Here is a 20,198-nt window from a genome sequence, read left to right on the forward strand (position 1 = left end):
CCTGTTAGTCTAATAGGATTTTCGTCTTTCCCATTCTTCCCCTTCTAATTTCTTTCAATGCCACCAGAGAGGTGGTCAGTCCTAAACCTCCCCCGAAGACTACCATAGGACAGAAATCTTTAATAACCGTTGCTTAAGAAACAATTGGCCAGACTGGCCTAGTACTTAAAAAAAAAAAAAAAAAAATTTTTTTTTTTTTTTTTTTTGAAGATTAAAATGCAGCACACCATGCCTGCAGGCTTAGGGTTGAGATGTGGTGGGAATAGTCCCACTTCTTTTATTTATTTAGAGTCACTCTGCCAGTATGGGGACAAGAACAGAGGCCCTCGGAACTAGTGACTAACAGCTGGTTGGCAGAGACTCATGACGACCCAGGAGGCAGTGCGCGTGAAGGGACTCTGCAAACCACAAGACACCGTCCACGTGCAAGACAGTTCTGACGTGGGGCCAGGCAGTGACAGGACCTCAGGACTGGAGCTGAGAGGCCGGCTGGCCTGCCGTTGCTCTCTGCGGTCCAACACCAGACGGCTGTCCAGCGCCTTTTTACTGACCAGGGCTTCACTGCACGCTAGGCGCCCGTTGTATTGTTGGCCAAGGGTATAAAAACATCTTCATTATGCTAAGCTGAATTTGGCCTCCCCATCACTTGGGTGGACTGGCCCCACTTCTGCCTGCCCTATGGAGCTACAGGGAATCATTCCAGCCCAGTGGGCTCCCCCTGTCAGTGCTGGCAAACAGCTACCATCTCTTCCCAGTTCTTCTTTCCTCATCTTGGCCCGTTCAGGGTCCCTCAGACAGTGCAGACGGCCCACAATGCTGGCTGCTCTCCTCCTACACGATGGCCCTTCAGTTTACCGAGGAAATCACATAAGCAAAAGCCCTCCAGGCCACATCTGACCAACAGCACTAGCACAGGGCTCTGTCCTCTCCCTGCTCTGATCTTACAATTTCCATTGCTCCACCCAGGACAGGATCTGTGACCACGGCAACCTTGTCTGAATATAACTTGTCTTTGAGCTTCAAGTCAACCTGTCTCTGCCTCCTTCCCACCTAGTTCTAGCCCGTTTCACATGCACACAGGTGACGTTTTAAATGGAGGCACTGCGTTGTCTGCTTGATACCAGCACCTCCCCACGGAGGCACTCACACCCTCTGAAGAGGGCCGTGAACAGTCATGTCAGGGAAAAGGAGACGCAAGACAAAAGGACATATTTACGGTGTGTTTTCCGTTTTTCTTTTTGCACAAAAACAGTCCATTTATTCAAGTGTTCTCCAGCACAAGTACATTAGAAAGGAGCTTTATTATATTCTTCTGGGCACAAAAAAAAAAAAAAAAAAAAAAAAAGTGATGAAGGCGGAACTGACAGACTTTCTACATCTGCTGCACGCATTGACCTCTTTAATTATTTCATAAACAGCTATGTCACGAGCATCACTTACACAGAGATACAACAGAACACTGGGGAGGCTGTAGGGGGCTGCTTGGGGCCCTCGCTCACCTGCCCCTCCCTTGGTGTCCCAGAACCAGACTGTGAAATGTACATTATTATTGTCAATAAATAGAGAAGCAACCCTAAAAAAATATATAGTGGTGAAAGGATGCTGGAATCAGGGAGGTGGAAAAAAATAGGAGAAAAGAGGAACTCAAAGGAAAGAGGGCGGGGCGGGAGGGGTCTGGGGAGTACGTCCTGCATTTAGCTGCGTGGAATGTGGAGTGGAAGTGCTCTGCCGCCGGGGTCAAAGCGAAATCGTCTGTAACAGGAAAAGTTATTACCAAATCAGCTACGGAGTTTATTCTTCAGTATGAATACATGATTTCCCACAAATAAGTAAGCACCCGCTACTTCAATGCCTCAGCTAAAACACATGAAATCGCTCATTTAGTTTTCAAGTACAAAGTTAAAATGCCTTTTTAATAATAATATATCAGAGTAAAATAATAGTCTCTTTTAAACTCCACTACAAGAAAACAAAACAAACAGTCATTGTCCAGACAGCAGACTTAATTTAACAATATATATTTTTAATAAAATGTTTTTAGCACCTTGTTGAGTCACCTCCTCCCTCTGCGTATTCTAAGGAATTTCGGCATTTTGTTGTTGTTGTTGTTGGGTTGTTGAATTCTAGGGTTGTGCAACCAAATCAGTCTGTGAAGTAAAATGGGTCTAAGGGGATGCTTTAGATCCCTGCTCATCAACTCAGGGATAGGGTGAGGCCACCGGGCTGGGGTTTGATGAAGTTATCCACCAGCTCTCCTTGAGAGGAGCAGATCTGGGGGGTTTCCAGTTACTGAAGCTACAGGAATCCATGGACCTCCATTTTAGGGAAGATAACAAGTTGCCACTGGCAAAGGGACCTTCCATCCTTGCCCCCACTGTTTTGTACCTATTTCTCCCTCCGCCAAAACTCCACTGCCTAGGGCCAGACATAACCAAGAGGTTACCAACCAAAAGCCCACCTTTACCAGATCTCTGGAACACAGGTGCAGGGCAGCAACTGTTCTTCCCAAAGTCCCCAGCCTTATTTTCCAAAATGTAAAGAGTTTCTGCTAGGACAGTGGAGTTTACCCTTTGAGTTACTCTATTCTCATTCCTCCCAGATCCTCCTGACACCTAGCACAAAGCAGGTGAGAAGACGGCTACACTTTTGGTTAAAGACACAGACTCATCTGGGAACGGCCAGAATGGTGATTCTAGCTCAAGACCATCCCTCCCTCACACCTTCTCCAACCTGTGATGGGGGGAAGGCTTCAGCTGCTTACTGGCCCGTGGGCAGGCCTCCCCAGGGACAACTCCAGTGTCACCCTGTGTCACAAGCACTGGGAGCAACCACACTAGAGAATGCCTGATGACAAATTCAGATTACTCACTTCCCAGGAGCAAAACGTGGACCTGGTGAGAAACTCGCTTCTCACCAGAATCTCGGCTCTGCCATTCCCCTGACCAGCACAAACCACCAGACCTTTCAGGCCACTGTACAGGCAGGCCCCATGGCCCTCACCCACACCCACACCTCGAGGGGGCTCCTGCCAATCTCCTGACGGTGACAACTCTGAAAGACACTAGTGTCACAGCAACTCCACCCTAAGCAGACCAGTGACAGGAATCCAAAACTGCCTTCAAATTTGACTTCACAGATACTTCTGTAGTCAAAATTATGGCAACGAATGATTGCAGTTTTACTGTAGTAACATTTTCCAAATGGCTCAGCTGAAATAGGCCTTCCCTTGCTCCTATTAAGAGGCCTTCCTGGCCTCAAGATGGTGGATTATTCCCATCTAGTGGAGGTACACAGCTGGTGGCCAGGTTAAGTGGGAGGTGATGGAAGTCAGCCCCTCTGAGACCCACTCAAGGCCAAAGGGCCTTTTTTCTGGCTGCGTCTGCCTCTTCCAACCGGTACCCTAGCAACTCACCAAAAATTACATGGGCATCTCCATCAGCCAACCACTCCCAAGCCCGTTTCAAAGCTAAGAGGTCCTGGAGGGGAAGTTTGCTTCCTCTTACGGGAAGTTTGCTTTCTAGTAGGATGGTCAATAGCGAGAAGGCAACTGCTCTTGGTCTAGAGAGAACAAAGGATAACAACACACTCATGTCTTCATCTGCTGATCGAAAGGCTCTCCACTACTTCCCACCTGCTGGACCCCAGCGTACTGTTCTCCAGTCTGCCTGTGCACTAACAAATCAGTCCCAAAGGGAAAGGAATTAGCACCAGCCAACTTGAGGCCCGTGGGGGCTCAGCAGCCACCTGCTGGAAACTAGCTTCTTCCTCAGGTAAGGGACCAAGGGTTTCGTGACCCTGGCACTAGCACCCGACTACTGTCCCCAGGCAAGAGCCACAGATCTCTTTGGCACCATGCCCCTCTTGGCACCTATGGTAGGAAGGTTGTCATCCTCGGTCCCTAGAAGCCCTCGTTTCTCGTTTCCAGAGGGTTAATGGGCCTACTCTTTGGAAAGAAAATTCCACTGGGAATATACTACAGAATTTTCCCTAGGCCTTCTTCGTTTCTCCCACTCCACTGCCTTTGCTCTCAACCTTGTCCATATCAAGAGTAATGACCTCCCACTTCAATTCTTATATGACTCTGTCTCAGCCTGTCATAGCTCCTTTGGAAGGTGACCCAATACCTCTCTCCAGAAGTGCCCCTAGGATTGGAGATGGATTAAGTTCCCAGCTTGGTCAAGTTGGCACATTCCCAAGGTCCCTTTGCCAAGTTCTATCGTGAGACCAAACCCATTGGTTGGGCTGGAAAAAAAGCTGGTGATTGTTAACTCCAGTCTTTGCAAGGTGGCCCCATGGGTCATCTGGCCTATTGTGGGGCTGCCAGGTTGCTAGACTGAGAACAACTGCTCCTCAAGTAGTCACAACGAGGCTTCCTCTAGCCTCTCTGACCTCCATTTCTTTTCTGAGCAAGCAGCAGGACCCTGAACAACGTTCAAGGAAGCAGGCCTAATTATTTCTTTTCTCTGCCTAGAAAGAAATCCCTTGGGCTTGCCACATCCATAGCTACCAATTTTGTTCAGACTCCCCAAACCAACCTCTTGGGTGGAGCACTAGGCCCAGTTAAGGTAGTGCTTGGGCCATAAGAAAAGCTAACTCCTTCGCATAAGCAGTGGACAGAAGGCCTGAGAGAGCCCGAAGCAGAGTTGGAAGCCTGTTTGTATAGGAAGGCTCAGAAGACACTGTCCTAACGCTGGGAGCTGGGAAGACCTTAGTGTTGGCTCGAGGGGGAGGGAGCACCTTGGACTGCCTGAGGCAGCCCTCCTCCCCCCAGCCCTCCTGGAGTGGTGCTGGTGGACCCGTGGCCAGGAAGAATGGAGTCTGGCTGGAGGAAGGAAGGGACAGGAGAGCACCAGTTAGGTACAGGGACTCCAAAGAGGGAGGGCAAAGGTCTCTCCCTCTTCTGGCTGCTCCAGCCCCATGGGGCCTAGTCACCACCTGCCATGGGTCATGGAGGTGGCAGGAAGCAACTGAGGAAGCTTGATCTTAAAAGCCAATCTTAACAAGAAAATGAGCAGACTGGGGTCCAGGACTGAACACCCCAAACAGGAGTGGGAGACTGGCCACCAGCTGGAAGCTTTCTCCTGAGCAATGAGCAAGGGATGCAAAGCCTTGGTTTTGCTTTGTCACTAATTCCTAATTTGCTTTATTCAAAAGATGAGGTTCCCTGTCCCATTTTTTTCCAGTGGAAGTCCCCTGGCCAAGGCAGACCCGGATGTCAATTTGGTTTTGGTTGGGGGAGAATAGGTGGGGGAGTAGAGGGCTGACTTTACTGGTGCCTAGACTTGCAGGTCAGTATCACAGGTTGCTAACAGAAGAATCTTTTGACATCACCAGGGGCAAAAAGAGATAGAACACTACCTGCTAGAGGAGAGCACCTGCTAAAATAAAACCTCCTCCTTCTTCCTGCCTTTCAGCACCTAGCAACTTCTGGGATTGACAGTCTGCCTGCAATCAGGGCAACAGAGGTAAATAGCTGCGCGGGTTGACTCCACAAAGTCCTGAATCCTGGGGAGCGCTGGGGGCTCCTGGCGTGTGTGCACGTGCACGCTATGTGTCTGTACAGAAGTGTTCCTGTGTCTGTGAGATTGACTGGGTGGGCTTCTGTCTGCAGTGGGGCCTGGGGCTCAGCACACTGAGCCCCTCCCCGACACCCCACTCCATAATATTCCTCACATCTGACCCTATCTATGTATTTATACAGTGCCTATTACTGTAGGCCCTATCTTTCTAGGGATGCGAACATGGGACCATGTGCTTGGCAGCACACCCCCCATCTCTGCCAGTCCCAGGAGGTGCCATCCCCCCTCCCATTATAAAATATATATCTCTATATGCCACATATCTACACCCCCTTGATCCAGGCAAGCATCTGCCCGTCGGGCCCTCACCCTGGAGCCACCAAATGCCATCCCTTCCTACCGCCAACACCAGGCGGTCTGCCTCTGTAGGAAGTGGGACCAAGTGTCGTGCAGCTGGGGCTCCAGGTGCTGCTGGCTCGAGGTAAGAGCACAGCTATCATCAGACCAAGTACTAGAAAAGAAATACACACCACTCCAATCATACACACAAGGAGAGAGTCTGCTGGGTCCTCCCTCCAGCCCTGACACACCTGACTCAGAGGAGGGGAAGTAGAAGAGAAGAGGGCTGACCCGGAGCAGACTCTCGGGACGCCTGCTATCGTTGTGCCCGGTGGCCCACCTGGCCCAATGGGTGGGGAGCCAGGGCACCAGAGCCACCACTTTTACTTAAAAAGCACCCTTCTGCCCGCACCTTGGTTTGAAACCTAACGGGAGGGTGTTGGGTTTTTGTTTTCTTAAAGAAAATCTTAAAACAAACATAATTATAACCAGAACCATAAGAAGAATTATAATAAAATGTGTCATCAGCCTCTCAGTATAAAACTGCAGCCTTTTGGAGATGACCAAAAACATCACATTCCAGGGGCCAGGCGCCGCCTTGTGCACAGAGGGGTGCATGGTGGGGGCCTCATAAAAGAACACACAAAAGGCGACTTAGACAGGAAAGCACCAGTACGTTTTGTATGTTTTTTTATTTGCTCCAGGCGGGGTTTTAACTGTCACTTTCCCACACTCTGGATGACTTCTGATCCCACCACAAGGAGCCCTCGAATCAGCTAAAGTGAGAAATTGGGACTGAAGACCCCTCACCCTGCCATCTTCCCGAGGGAGTCTCCTTTTTGAAAAAAATCAGTTATTGCGTGAGTCTGGATGAATTTCACTCTCAGCTTCCCACGGTCCCGACCACCTCACCTCACCTAGCCCCTTTTTGGCAGGGAGAAACAGGAGACACCATTCCCAAGTTCTCCTCCTTCACTTTTTTAGAAACCAAGGAGGGAAAGCCCCACCATGATGGTAATTCACCTTCCAGCTCTATCCCTTTCTCCATCCTTGGTTAAAACCCTTTGCACATAAGGCAACGTGGAAGCTGATGTTTTTACTCATCTCGCTGTTTTAAAGCACCATTATGAAGTCGGGTTGTACAGTAGTTAACAGTACCTTTTATATATATATATATCTCACATCTATCATATATATATAAACTGTAAACAAGAGGTAACAGCGGCTTCTAGAAACTGATTTTCTTCAAGGTTTCCTGTGTGGTAGGCACCTAAAATACTGTAAAAAAGTATCTGTGTGGGTATTCCATCTTGCTGCTGCTAGCTGGGTTCTGTTTTGCATGACCAGGAATGGTGCTGGCAAGACGGCTCAGGGGCCAGGAAGGAATTGTGCCGCCTGACTGTCTATTTTCTGCCCCTGCTTGTGCTCCTATCTGATCAGGCTAGAGACAACAACAAAAAAAAAAGATATATAGTAAAAAAAAAAAAAAAAAAAAAAACCCAATATATAGATTTCTATAGAATTTCCTTTTTTCCTCTCTCCCATCTTTCCTCTGCAAGGTATTGTTACTATTTTTTGTTATTGATTTTTGCTGCATTAAACCCTCTTGTTTCAGTCACAGCAAGAAACAAAAACCCAAACAAACAGAAAACCCCTCTGGAAAGAGTAGAAAACAAAAGGTTTGACCAGAAATTAAAGGGGGAGGGGGAAGGGGCTTGGTTTTGTTTTTAAATAGGACTAAAGTTTAACATTGAAAAATCAGATGATGGCCAACCCTCTTTGCATGGCAAAGCCCTCCGATAATTTCAGCATCTGTGGTTTTGTTTTAAGTTCCTTTTTCTCTTCTGGGTGCTGATACTTCTCTCCATCCTCATGTCCTTGGTGTTTTGTTTTGTGTTTTTCATGTTTGTTTTTTGTTGTTGTTGTTTAGCTTTGTCACTACCTCAGTTTGCCCTCATGTCCCTTACACACAAGCAAAATACTCCTTCAGCGGAGCGAAGAGGTGGCGGATGACTGGCACGCTCCACGACCGGCCCAGCAGTCTCTGCCTTGCCAAGCGGCTCATGTTGGAGACGTCGGTATAGTGGACAGGGAAGCCAAACACCCTGGGAGAGAAAAGACAGGGCAGAAAGGGCAGGGGTGAATGTTGGGCCCAGGACCAGGCTGCTAGGAGGCGATTTGACCACACTGTTCTGGTCAGGAACATGTCACCAGCTCCTGGAGCTGACCAAAACGATGCTGACACCTGTCCCACACACACACCCTCCCCTTAAGTCTGCAGAATCGTTTGTCCTTTATACTGAGTGCAACACTGATCACCAACTCTGCCTGGCACTGCGCTAGTCTCTGGATTTAAAGGTAAGTGAGGATAATCACTGCCTAGAGGACTCGCAGCATTAGCAGAAACAAAGTTAGTGTTTGTGAAAAATACTCCCCCCCACCCCCGTATGCTCTATAATTCCACTCCCCATGTGATTTGGGTCTACAATGGACTTCTCAAGTCTGTGTGCCACAAACATACACTCCTAGTATCTTCCCCTTCAAGAGAGAAAACTCTACAATGGGCTGAACACTTGCCTCACTTTACAAGTTCAAGGACTTCCTTCCTGTTTGCTCTAGTTGTTTATATAAATGGTCTCCTTGTCTGGCTAAACCCCAGTTACACCCAGAGAACGAGGAGGTAATAATCTAGCCTGTGAGCCCCGTTTGCACCAAGCCAGGGGGCTGAGGCTGTAAGGTCCCCTTGTCCTATACTGTCTTGGTTTACAAAACTAGCAACACGGGTTGAGAAGCTCCTGCAGCTGCAATATTTCCTTGGAGTTCAACACAGCCTCCCTAGGGAGCCAAAGCATTTTGAATTGATTTCTAGACTCCTCTAACTTTGGGGACCAGCCTTAAAGTACACAGGGAGTGGGGCCTGGCTGGCCAGGATCCTCCCCAGCAGTCAGCCATGTTGGGAAATGCCTGCAGTACTGTGGAAAATACACATCTAGCCAGGAGAGGCAGAACCCTCCGTGAAGGACAGCAGTCACAAGACATCACACCACACCACACCACACACCATGCCCATGACGCCCACATGCCCGCTTGGGGTACCTTTCCATTTCAGTGCACCATAAGATGTCCTCTTTCTCATTCATGAAGACGGGGAAATGCTGGTCTTTGCCCTGCTTTATGGAGTTTGACCTAGTAGTAATGGTCCTCACTTTGCTGAACTGGAAGATGAGAGAGGAAAAGAGAGATGAGCAGCCAAGCACGGTCATGGACCTGCTGTGTGTGCCAACCCTCGCCAGGGACGGGTGAGCCCAACACCGGCAAGGCCTAGCCCGTCTGGGGAGCTGGGTAAGGGCTCCGGCGGAGCAGGTTCACTAGTCTTGACTAGACACCTCTGCCCTGCTCTTCTTCCTGCTTCAAGGTCACCTGGTTCAATCCAGCTAGCCAAAGACTGGTGAGATAGAAGCTCTACCTGCTCTGCTTCTTGACTAAGTCTTCTAAAGAACTGTTCCTTTCACAGCTATAGTAACTTGTTTTCCAAATGCAGTAACTTGGAGGCAAAAGAATGCCAAGTTACTCAGGGGCTGTAAGACACCCTCTGGGGCACCAGCAGCCCTGGATGTTGGAACCTGCGGACACAGAACCTGATGCCTTGTGTACTTGCTTGCTGAGACTTCTCTGGAAAGATAGAGCCTCCACATCACAGCAGTCTGCTCTGCTTTGAAGGCTTTTGCAACAGGTCCCAGCCAGAAAATTAAAAACAAAAAACCCGACAGCAGGTCCAGGGACCTTGGCAAAAGATTCCTTAGTGTCTCCCTCTGAGTAAATGGTGAGCAAGGCTGAAGGGCTGAAGACCAGCAACGACTTCTTGCCATGCCCTCCAAGGCTGACTGGTTGCATGACTGTGTACCAAAAAAAACTCAAACCCACTGCCATCGAGTCGATTCCAACTCAGTCACCCTAGAAGACAGAGAAGAACTGCCCCATAGGGTTTCCAAGGAACGGCTGGTGGATTCGAACTGCCGATCTTTTTGGTGAGCAGCTGAGCTCTTAACCACTGTGCCACCAGGGCTTCACATGGCCCTGCAGCATACTCTATGTTGCATTCCTCAAATGAGCTGTACACCCAAAGGCCTCGAAAGGCAGGCAGGACACAGCCCTGGTCACCACTCTAGCTCATCTGCCCTCTGCCTTCTCCCTCCCACCAGCGGAAGACCCTGGGCCTAACCTTGGCTATCCTGCCATGCTCCAGACACTCCTGCAGCTCCAGCTTATCGTTCATAGTGGACGCCAACGGCCTAGGAGGCAGAAGAGAGAATGTAACAACAGAAACCCAGAAAATGGCAGACACACGTAGCCATCGGACCCACACGGGTAAGTAAGAGAGACCCTCCCCCATCACCACCCACACATGTTATTCTGTGACATCGAGTCAATTCTAATCACAGCTATGCTATGACGACAGGGTAGAACCACCCCATAGGATTTCCTAGGCTGTATTCTTTACAGGAGCAGATCACCAGGCCTTTTCTCCCTCAGAGCAGCTGGTGGGGTCGAACCATCAACCTTTCAGTTAGCAACCAAGGGCTTAACCACCGTGCCACCACGGCTCCTTACACATGTAGCCCACTTCAAACTCCCCCAAACACATGAAAACACACTGCAGCCCCGATGGACACAAATCTACCAAGCACTAATCCTTAAAGGTAAATGCAAAAGCAGTCCCAAGCTGGTCTATAATATACTGTCACAGTGCTGTCGTGACCCAGTTTGAAATCATGGATAAAAACTCTCAACTTCCCTTCATGGGCAGTTTGCTAAGCCCATACCCCAACTACTTCCCTTGTCAGGTTCTGACACACTCCTGGGGTAAACACACATACGCATTGCCAAGGTCCAGATGACTGACACCCAACAACAGTCTTGGGTCTACAGAATTATTCAAATTATCCAATCCCCAGGAAGCCCACAAAACCTAACTAACCCGACCCTCCCACTGCAGTCAAGTAGATTCCAATACATAGCGACCATGTAGGACACAGTAGAACTGCCCCACCGGGTTTCCAAGGCTGAAACTCTTCACAGAAGCAGACTGACACACCTTTCTCCAGTGGAACAGCTGGTGGGTTCGAACCATTGACCTTCTGGTTAGCAGCTGAGTGGTAAACCACTGCCCTACCAGGGTTCCTACTTGCCATATACGAGCTGCCTCTTACAGTTCCAGCTTGCTGTTACTCTGTCCCCATGGCAACCCCTGTGTAACCCCATGTAGAGCCTCCTCTTGTTCAGAGGCATACATAATAAAGAATTCTGCTTTTCATCTTAAAAAAAAAAAAAGTAGTCCCAAACTATAGGTAGCACCTGCCCAGAAAGGAGCTGGGGGCGGGGAGGTGGCGGAGTGGGAAGCAATTATTTGATATCAGTTATTTTAAAACATATTAGTTTTAAAGGTGTGCACCATAAAGAAAGCTTTTAGGGTGTCAGAAATGTTCTGTATTTTGGTTGTGGTTCCACTGAACACTTTAAATGTACAATTTTAAATTATACCTCAATATAATTGATTTTAAAAGTGTGTCAAAACATAAGTAAAAGAGAAATGTAGACAAAATAGTTAAAAAGTTAAATGTTATGATATTTTAAACAGTTTCTGCTAAAAAACTTTTACACGCTCCATTTTATAAAATCCCGCACTTTTATATAATAGGTGCCAGAGTACAGGTCTTACTCCCGAGCACCCATGGCGGTGGCTGGATTAGCTCAGGCACAGAAGGGTCAAAGTCACATGTGGCCAGCAGACCTCTGCATCACGACAGGCGTGGTCACCAGGCCTGAGCGGTCCTGGTGGTATAAAGAGTGGGATCCCCCTCCTCTCTGCACGGTCCACTCACGCAAAGGAGAGAAATAGGGCTCAGGCTCTGTCCTTGACCTTGCAGGATGCCCCCTCCACTCTGAATGAAAATGAAGGCTGAAGTAATGAGTTAAAAAAAGAACAAAAAATTGACTGGGGGTGGGGAGGAGGATAGATCTTGGCAAAGTAGGGGACAGGTTCCCAGTGGGCCCAGGGGAAGGACAGAATCCGAAAGGCAGATCAAGGTGAGGGTTAAGTACACGGCAGAAGAGAAGGAATGGGAGGGAATGAAGGAGACCCAAACCGCTGCATGGGGGGCATGTGCCCACTCATGTGCACGTGCCTACGTACATTCACACGTGTGAGCGTGCCTAGGTACAGTCATACATGTATGTGCGTGCCTACGTATATTCATGCACGTGTGCCCATGCCTACGTACATTTGTGCACATGGGGGTGTGCTAAAGGAGCACACCTTGAGCAGGGGAGAGATACAGGTGGGTTGTGACAGAAATCAGTAGTGTAGAAAAGGAACCCAAGTAAAGAGAGGACGAACGCAAACAGAATGCTAGGAGGTCCTAAACTAGGTCTTGGCCAGAAAAAGTAGGAATAAAAGACGCTGAGTACAAAAACAGAAAAGGGTGTTGTGGACGAAAAGCCACCTGAAACGGTCTTCCACAGATCTTCACATCCTAACCCTTCCTTGACCACTTGCCCCATCCCCTGGCCCTGCTTTATTTTCCACATGCTCATTGCTTCTTCTCCCGTACGCTCCAAGCTCTGCATCTCCAGCAGGAGCGCCAGGCACGCGGAAGGCTGACGTTTTTCTTGAACAAGAACCCACAGTAGGTGATGGAACATCACCAGCTTCTGGGTCCACAGAAGACTCAAGAATGAAATGAGCCCCATAAAGCGAAGCACAGCCAAGTGGGCATGGGCTAGCTTCAATCACAAGTCTAGATGTTGTCAAGGAAGCAGAAGAATTGGAAAGGAAGTCAGAAGACTTAAATTCTACAGTCACCAAGAGAGTAAAATACTGTGGCCCTTGAACACGTCACTTTTCCTCAGAGGGAGTACGAGATAATTGATCATCACCTTCTGACATTTAAAAGGACTTGGTCAAACAGCAATAACCAAAAAATATAGGTGCGGGTATATATGTCGGCACATACGTACATTAAGTATGTTTATGTGAGTATATATGTGTACATATATACCCACTGCCATCGAGTCGATTCCGACTCATAGCGACCTTACAGGACAGAGTAGAACTGCCCCATAGAGTTTCCAACGAGCGCCTGGTGGATCTGAGCTGCCGACCTTTTGGTTAGCAGCCACAGCACTTAGCCACTACGCCACCAAGGTTTCCATATATATATATATATATATAGGCGTGTGTATATGTACATGCATTTACATGACTGTATGCACATATACTCATAATAAAGCACATAGAGGACACAGTTATGGACACCTCTTAAACATAACCAAATACCTTGCAGGACTGGCTTTCTGGGTTTGAAGGATTAGTTAGGACTATTTTTTTTTTTTTTTATAGTTTTGTGGGACATCTTGGTCAACTGGCATAATACAGTTCACAAAATTACATTCTACATCCTAGTTTGTGAGTAGCATCTGAGATCTGAAAAGCTTGCAAGTGGCCATCTAAGATATAACTCTCTGTTTCAATTCATCCAGAGCAGAAGAAAAAGAGGGAAACCAGAGACTCAAAGAAGAAACCAGTCTACAGGACAAATAGTCCACACGAACCATGGCTTCATTTACCCTGAGACCAGAACTAGGTGGTGCGCAGATATTACTATTGGCCATTCTAATCAAGGCTACAATAGATGTACCCTGATAGAATGGGAGAAAAATGTCAAACAGAACCTCAAATTCCTTAAAAAAAAGAAAGGAACCAGACTTACTGGACTGGTTGAAGACTGGAGGACTCCCTGACTATTGCCCTGAGACAGTCTTTAAACCTTGAACTGAAACTAACACCTAAGGTCACCTTGTAGATAAATAACAGATTGGCTCACAAAATAATGAACATCACCCACACATACTGAGCTCCTTTAAAAAATTACCTATATGAGACCAAATGGTCAACAATTACTTTAAAACAGATGAGCATGTAAGGGGTCAGGAAAACTAGATTAATGGAAATGGAACAACCACAATGGAAATGAGAGTGTTCACGCATTATGAAGAATGTAACTAATGTCACTGAACAATCTGTGTAAAAATTGTTGAATGGGAACCTCAACTGACATGTAAATCTTCACCAAAACCACAATATTTAAAAAAAAAAAAAAAAAAGTACTTAGCAAAGGTTCACACAGGGCTCAACGATCTCAGCGTTGGAACTTCTGGAACCTGTGTCTCCAGGTTCTCCTGACTCTATGCACACCCATACTCTACTGGGTTCTGCATGGTACCTCTGTTCCTCCTGGAATCTCAGAGTTCTAGAACTTCAAGTTGGAAGAAACATCCCACAGGACAGAGTCTGTCAGGAGACAATGAATGAGCTGCTCCATGAAAACACTAGACCACATAAGCCAGCCCACTTTTCTAATTCTTTCACATGCTTTGGGGGCTTTTGGGGGGAACTGAGACAGTTTTAAGTCAGCCACCCCACTGACCCATCTTCTTCCCATCAACAAGCCCTTGCAAAGGACAACAAATGTGTTTAAGACTACTGAGTCCCTTCTTATAACCTCATTTTAATGGCAAAGAGGGAGTTATACGACTGAGGCCAGATTAAATACCTTAAATTTATAGCTATACCTTGAAGGTTTCAAATCCATAACTCAAAAACATTCTTAAAAATATTTATCTCATAATGGATATCCAAGGAGCCCTGGTGGCGCAGTGGTTAAAGTGATCAACTGCAAACCAAAATGTCGGTGGTTCAAAACCACCAGCGGCTTCAAGTGAGAAAGATGTGGCAGTCTCCTTCAGTAGAGATTTACAATCCTGGAAACCCTTTGGGGTCACTATGAGTCAGAACTGACTCTATGGCAATGGGTTTGGTTTGTGGAATGGTTATCTAGGTTGGGTAGATCTCACTCTGCTTTTGAACTGCAAACTTTCAACCAGAATTCCTTTCTTCATGTAGGCCTTTTTATAATGTAATTACACTGAAGAAATAAAGCTAACAAGTACTTCCTTTCAGTCATTGGATATTAAAATCCTTATCTGTGTAACCTAAATGAAAAAAATCCTCTCAACAAAGGACCTGGAGTCAACAAAGTGTGTAGTTAAAAAACTAAGTAGAACCCTCTGACTTACTTGGTGCTGTTTCAAAACGCCCTCTCCTAGAGTCGGATGTGACCAAGATGTGGGCACCACTCTCTCTCTCACCCCCAGCCCCATCCTGAGGCTTTATCTCAGGGAACTGTCAGGACCAGTTGGGAAGACACTGGACACACGTCCAATATAGAAAAACCAACTACATAACTCAGCAGCACACCATTCTTATTTTGTGTAAGGAATGTCCTATTTTTGTCCACTAATTGTTGCCTTCTCAGGTGAGTATACTACCATGGCTCCCTTTCTTTCTCAAGGAAAACGAAATAGAGAAGAAAATGACAGAGCAGCAAGCTGTTCTATAGGGGAGGTTGGCCTGGGAGGGCCCATTCAGTGATCCCCCAACTCCTTGGGCCATCCTGCTCCGATCCCACCTGCAGACACCAACCCACAGCCACCCCAAGGCCCAGGAGCTCTCACCAACCTGTTCATACCGGGAAGGTTCCCCCAGAAGTAGCGGGCCCTGTGTGCAGCTGACACTTCTTTGGCATCGATCATCACAGGGTTGGACTATAAGACAAGAGACAGAGTAAAGATGAGGAGAAGGCACATTAAACAGGGCCAGGCAACTCTGTTGGCTCAGAGCCTTAGAGCCTCAAAGGCTCTTACTTCTCTCAGGAGACCACACCGGATAACCTGAAGGCGTGAGATGAATGAAGCTAGAATTCAACCTGGCCACACTGTGTACGCCGACTGGGATACTCTAGACCAGCTGAACTTTCTGTGATGATGGAAATGTTCTCTATATGCCCTGCTCAAACAGTAGCCCCACTACCCACATGTGGCTAATGAGTATGTAAAAGGTAGCCATGGTGACAAAGCACTGGATTTTTAATTTAAATAGCCACATGTGGTTAATGGCAACCATAACAGACAACACAACTCTAGGCTACACAGAAGCTTTGAAAAAGTAAGCTCCAGTAAGTGTGGATGTGTTCACTGAATGCCTAGAGTATAAGCCAAATAGATACCTGCTCACACTTAAAAGTCAGTAACAGCATCATGAAGCATCACTGACCCTAAGACTCTGGAGCATGGGCTCAAGCTCCTGGACTACCCGCCGAGAATGCCTTTAGCAGCAGAAATCCTGAGTGCACTGGCTCAGTGCTGAGCTGGGACCCACATCATGGGACTAAAAACTGAGATAAGCCAAGTTGTTGTCACAGGGTTTGTAAAGCATCGGTGATAGTACAGGGAGTAAGGATGGGGGCGGTGGGTAGGGAAGGGTGCTATTTCTCCTGGCCATTCTTGTCAGGGATTACCTGGTTCCGGCATCTCCAGGTCCCCCAGTGGAGTATCACACAGAACCCCTAGTCCCAGGAGTCTGGTAATCATCATGACTATTTAGTAAGCCAAGTCCTTCCACCTCCTAAGGTCCATACCCACACTTCAGTAAGCAAGACCACTGGTTCTTTCTGGCGTGGGCCTCTAACCCTGCTTCCTCCTTTTCTATTTGGGAAGCGCTTTGCTTCCCAAATGGGCCCCTTGCAAAGCAGAAGTCCCCAGTCCCCAGCTCCACAATGCAGATGAGACAGGGATAAAGCAGCAGTCCAAGGTAGAAGCCATTAGTGAGCTGGCCAAACCAAGGGTGCTGGCTATACCTCGAGAAATCGCGAGATGTCCCTCTTGTCACTAACGCCCATGGCCACCACATTCTCAAAGAGCCAGAAGAAGGGGCGGTCATCTCCCTCCTTGGGCCGCGCATCATGCAGGAGGCGGTAGAACTCAAAGAAGAGCCGGCCAGTGCCCTCTGAGAGGTTGGAAGAGAAAGCCATCAGCTGGGGCTGTCTGCGTAGACAGTGGTGTGGCCCGGGCAATGGGAGGGTGAGGGAAGATAGGGCCATTGGGAGTAGCTGTCCCAGGGCAGAAATAACCAAGTAGGAAACCTAAGTGCGGAAGCACCAGCCCAGAAGGTAGAGGGGGTGAAGACAGTACCTACCGTAGAGTCCCTTGCGGGCAGGGTTGACGATGGAGAGGTCATTGCAGGGACTGCCCCCAATCACCAGATCGAATGGGCCCCACTCCTGGATCTGGGAGGATAAAGGTAATGTGATGGGCCTACTGTCCAGGGACAGAGGCAGAAAGGAAGAGAGAAATTATCTGTGAACGTGGCAAAAAAAAAAAAAAAAAAAATCTGTAGTCAGGAGACTGGGCTGCTTTGTATGCTCACTCCGCCCTAACTGTGCAGCCACGGACAAGTCACCGAGGCTCTCCGGGCTGCTTCCTAAACCATAAAAGGGACAGAACTGGCTATCTCTTGGAGGCCAGCAGGGACTCCAGTGTGCTCAGAGCAGGACCAACAGCCATTTGGTGGGAAGGTGGTCCAAGCGGGACAGGTGAATCCCAAGGCACCTTGTGCTCCAAGTACTTAGGCAGGTACCTGAGCCATCTGAACTCTCTCCAAGCACCCCTCAGGATTCCAGGGAACTTGTGGTTTCAAGGGGACACAGAGAGAACTGGAAGGGCAAAGACTGACATCATACCTAGGCAAGACCCTGCCAAAGCCCCCAGAAATGAACGTGGGGGAAGCGATTTCCCAAAAGTTAGCGCATAGGGAATATGAAAACCTCCCTCCATCCTGGAGCACTCTTACTGGAAGAGGACAGAACCTCTCTGCAATCCAGAGCACTCTACCGGAAGGGGCCCCAGGAACCTCTCTCCAATCCAGAGGATTTTTACTGGAATGGGATGGAAGCTCTCTCCAATCCAGAGCACTCTACTAGGAGGAGTCGGGAACCTCTCTCCAATCTGAGCCGTTCTACTGGAAGGGGCCCAGGAATCTCTCTCCAATCCGGAGCACTCTATTGGAAGGGGCACTGCAGTGAGCCCTGAGAGCAGCTACAGCCCAAAAAGGCTAGCTTCCTGATTCTAATCTGCCTGTTATCCTCCAGACAAAAAAACGAAAGGTCAGGAGAAAAAGAGGGAAGGGGGAAAGGATGGAATGGAAAATAGTATATGAGCAAATGAAAAAGGGGCTGGTGCTGTGTCCAGGAGCTGGGTGCCAGAGGAAAGAAGGTGGGATGGGTCCCACAGCACCGACATACATGCTTCTGGGTGACGCTGCGGACGTCGCCGACGTACATGATCTTCCCCTGGTGCCGCACCATGCCCACTGTGATTGAGTCCTCACACACCTCCGAGGCAATGTAGCGGTCCACCTGGATGCCCAAGTCCTTCAGCACCAGAAGCCCTACGCCGGCCAGCAGAAAGCGCCGTTACTCGGGGTGATCGCTCTGGGTGCCCTGGTCTCGGCAGGTTAGCCCTTGGGCCAGCTGGACACATAGGGTCCGATGCAGGCCCACACCCCATCCTGCCTAGTAGCTGCCTTAAAGACTTTCTGCATCAAATGGGACTACTAGTGATACACACGGAGGCTCTGTTTCATAACTAGCTTGGCCTACTTAGAAAGTGGTCAAGGCCAGGGAAGACTGACCAGTCAGTAAGTGGCTTCAGGACCCAAGGAGAAAAGCAGCTGACTTTTTTGGTGAACTTTTCTGTGGTGTTTCTACATCTTGCACAGACTGGTTCTTCTCCCCCCATATCACCTCCTGCTGTCATGCTACCCTGTCCTTCAAGACTGAACATAAATGCCATCTGGTCTAAAGGTTTCCTCAACACCCCACCCCCACCCCCACCTCTTGGAATCGCATCTCCCTCTGGAAGCCCACAACACTGTGGATCTTTCTCCACCTCATTAGAGCCGCTTGCATTCATAACTGAACCCTTCTCTTGGATCAAAATACTCTTCAGGATAGAGTAAGAGGTCTCGTTCACTGCATTTCCTCCTGAGCGAGCCACACTGACTTACTTACCAGGCCCCTCCATAAGGGCTTGTTTAATTGAGGCACGAAATCAATTAGAACAGACCCTGAGCGCTTCAGACAATCAGGGTACACTGGCACCATTTCTACTGCTCCCGACAGACCTCCCCACCCCACCAAGGAGCTTTCATGCCTCTTGGGGGGTGACATGATTTAAGAAGGCTCCAAGCTCCTAGTCTGAGAAACCAAAGTTGTAAATTTACCTAAGTTTCTATCACATGGCTGCCTTGAGCTGAGAACAAATGTTTTGGCCTGGTATGCCAGCCCCATCCTCACCCTTTGGCCAAGGTCCCCAGGCTCAGACTGCCTGCCTCCCTCTGGCGAGATGAAGACAAGTTTCCCTCTCAAAACTGGGGGCTCTAGTGAAGCTCAAGGTGTGAGAAAATGGACCCTCAGGCTGGGAAAGCGCAAAAGGGTGGAGGTATGTCAGTATAACCTTCCTGGCAGTGCCAAGAGCCGTAAGAAAAAAAGTAAGGGTTTTTCCTAAGGAGATAGTGGTTTAAGTATGTAAAGATGCACGTATAAGGACATTTATCCCAACATTGCTTATAATAATGAAAAAACATCACTCAATCTAATAAGGGGTTGTTGTTGCTATTAGTTGTCGTCTAATTCTAACTCATGGTGACCCCATGTGCGCAGAGTAGAACTGCCTCACAGGGTTTTCAAGGCTGTGACCTTTCAGAAGCAGATCTCCAGGCCTGTCTTCCAAGGTGCCTCTGGGTGGGTCTGAACCGCCAACCTTTGGCTTGTAGTCCAGCACACACTATTTGCGCCACTCAGTGAGTTAAAATAAAAAAGACTTTCACTCAACAGAATCCTATGCAGATTGTAGAAATAAAATAGCCAGTGTAATAAATGAAAAGGCAAGTTACAAAATAGAAAGCATTTACTGAAAATGTAGTCATAACAGATAACTGAAAAGGCAACTTACAGAACGGTAAGCATTTACTGTCTTTTCTGTATGTGTATGATTACACACACAGAGAGAGAGAGAGAGAGAGAGAAAACAATCTAAAGGACACCAGAATATTAACTGTGAGATCACAGATGAGTTAAGTATTATTCCTTAGACTATTCTGTTCATAGTTTGCTTTATGAATACCTGTGACTTATAATCAAACCACCACAGACCTACGTATGTTTTTGTTTTGATCACTCAATCTGTCAGCAGTGGGCTCCATGGAGGCTCTGTTAGAATTTTCAATTAATCTCTAATAAGTCCCTGCTGTAGAATCTCCTTCATAAGGAGAGAGCCCACTGTACATGCTAGTTGCCCATTCATTTTCTTTTTGACCACATCCCATGATCTTTTTCTTTTAACACAAAAGCATCCTCTTTGTGCTACTATTTTAACAGTTACAGT

The 20,198-nt window shown here is 47.9% G+C and overlaps 1 protein-coding gene across 17 annotated transcripts in view; it reads right to left on the reverse strand.

Annotated features, from left to right (window-relative positions):
• Positions 1–205: 205 nt before the first annotated feature.
• Positions 206–20,198, reverse strand: part of DNMT3A (DNA methyltransferase 3 alpha) — a 130,035-nt gene continuing 110,042 nt past the window's right edge. For 11 of the 17 annotated variants that reach the window (XM_049902559.1, XM_049902566.1, XM_049902565.1 and 8 more), the window contains 7 exons: positions 18,056–18,201; positions 16,951–17,041; positions 16,613–16,761; positions 15,436–15,521; positions 10,081–10,150; positions 8,955–9,073; positions 206–7,963 (listed from right to left, as the gene is read on the reverse strand). In XM_049902559.1, coding sequence (XP_049758516.1) covers positions 7,822–7,963; positions 8,955–9,073; positions 10,081–10,150; positions 15,436–15,521; positions 16,613–16,761; positions 16,951–17,041; positions 18,056–18,201 — 803 coding nt within the window. In that variant the 3' untranslated portion in view covers positions 206–7,821. Of the gene's footprint in view, positions 7,964–8,954; positions 9,074–10,080; positions 10,151–15,435; positions 15,522–16,612; positions 16,762–16,950; positions 17,042–17,063; positions 18,202–20,198 lie in introns of those variants that run through there. The other 6 variants (XM_049902556.1, XM_049902555.1, XM_049902558.1 and 3 more) reach the window with 3 other exon arrangements.

The sequence above is a fragment of the Elephas maximus genome, chromosome 12, assembly GCF_024166365.1.
Source record: "Elephas maximus indicus isolate mEleMax1 chromosome 12, mEleMax1 primary haplotype, whole genome shotgun sequence".
NCBI classification, from domain to species: Eukaryota; Metazoa; Chordata; class Mammalia; order Proboscidea; family Elephantidae; genus Elephas; species Elephas maximus.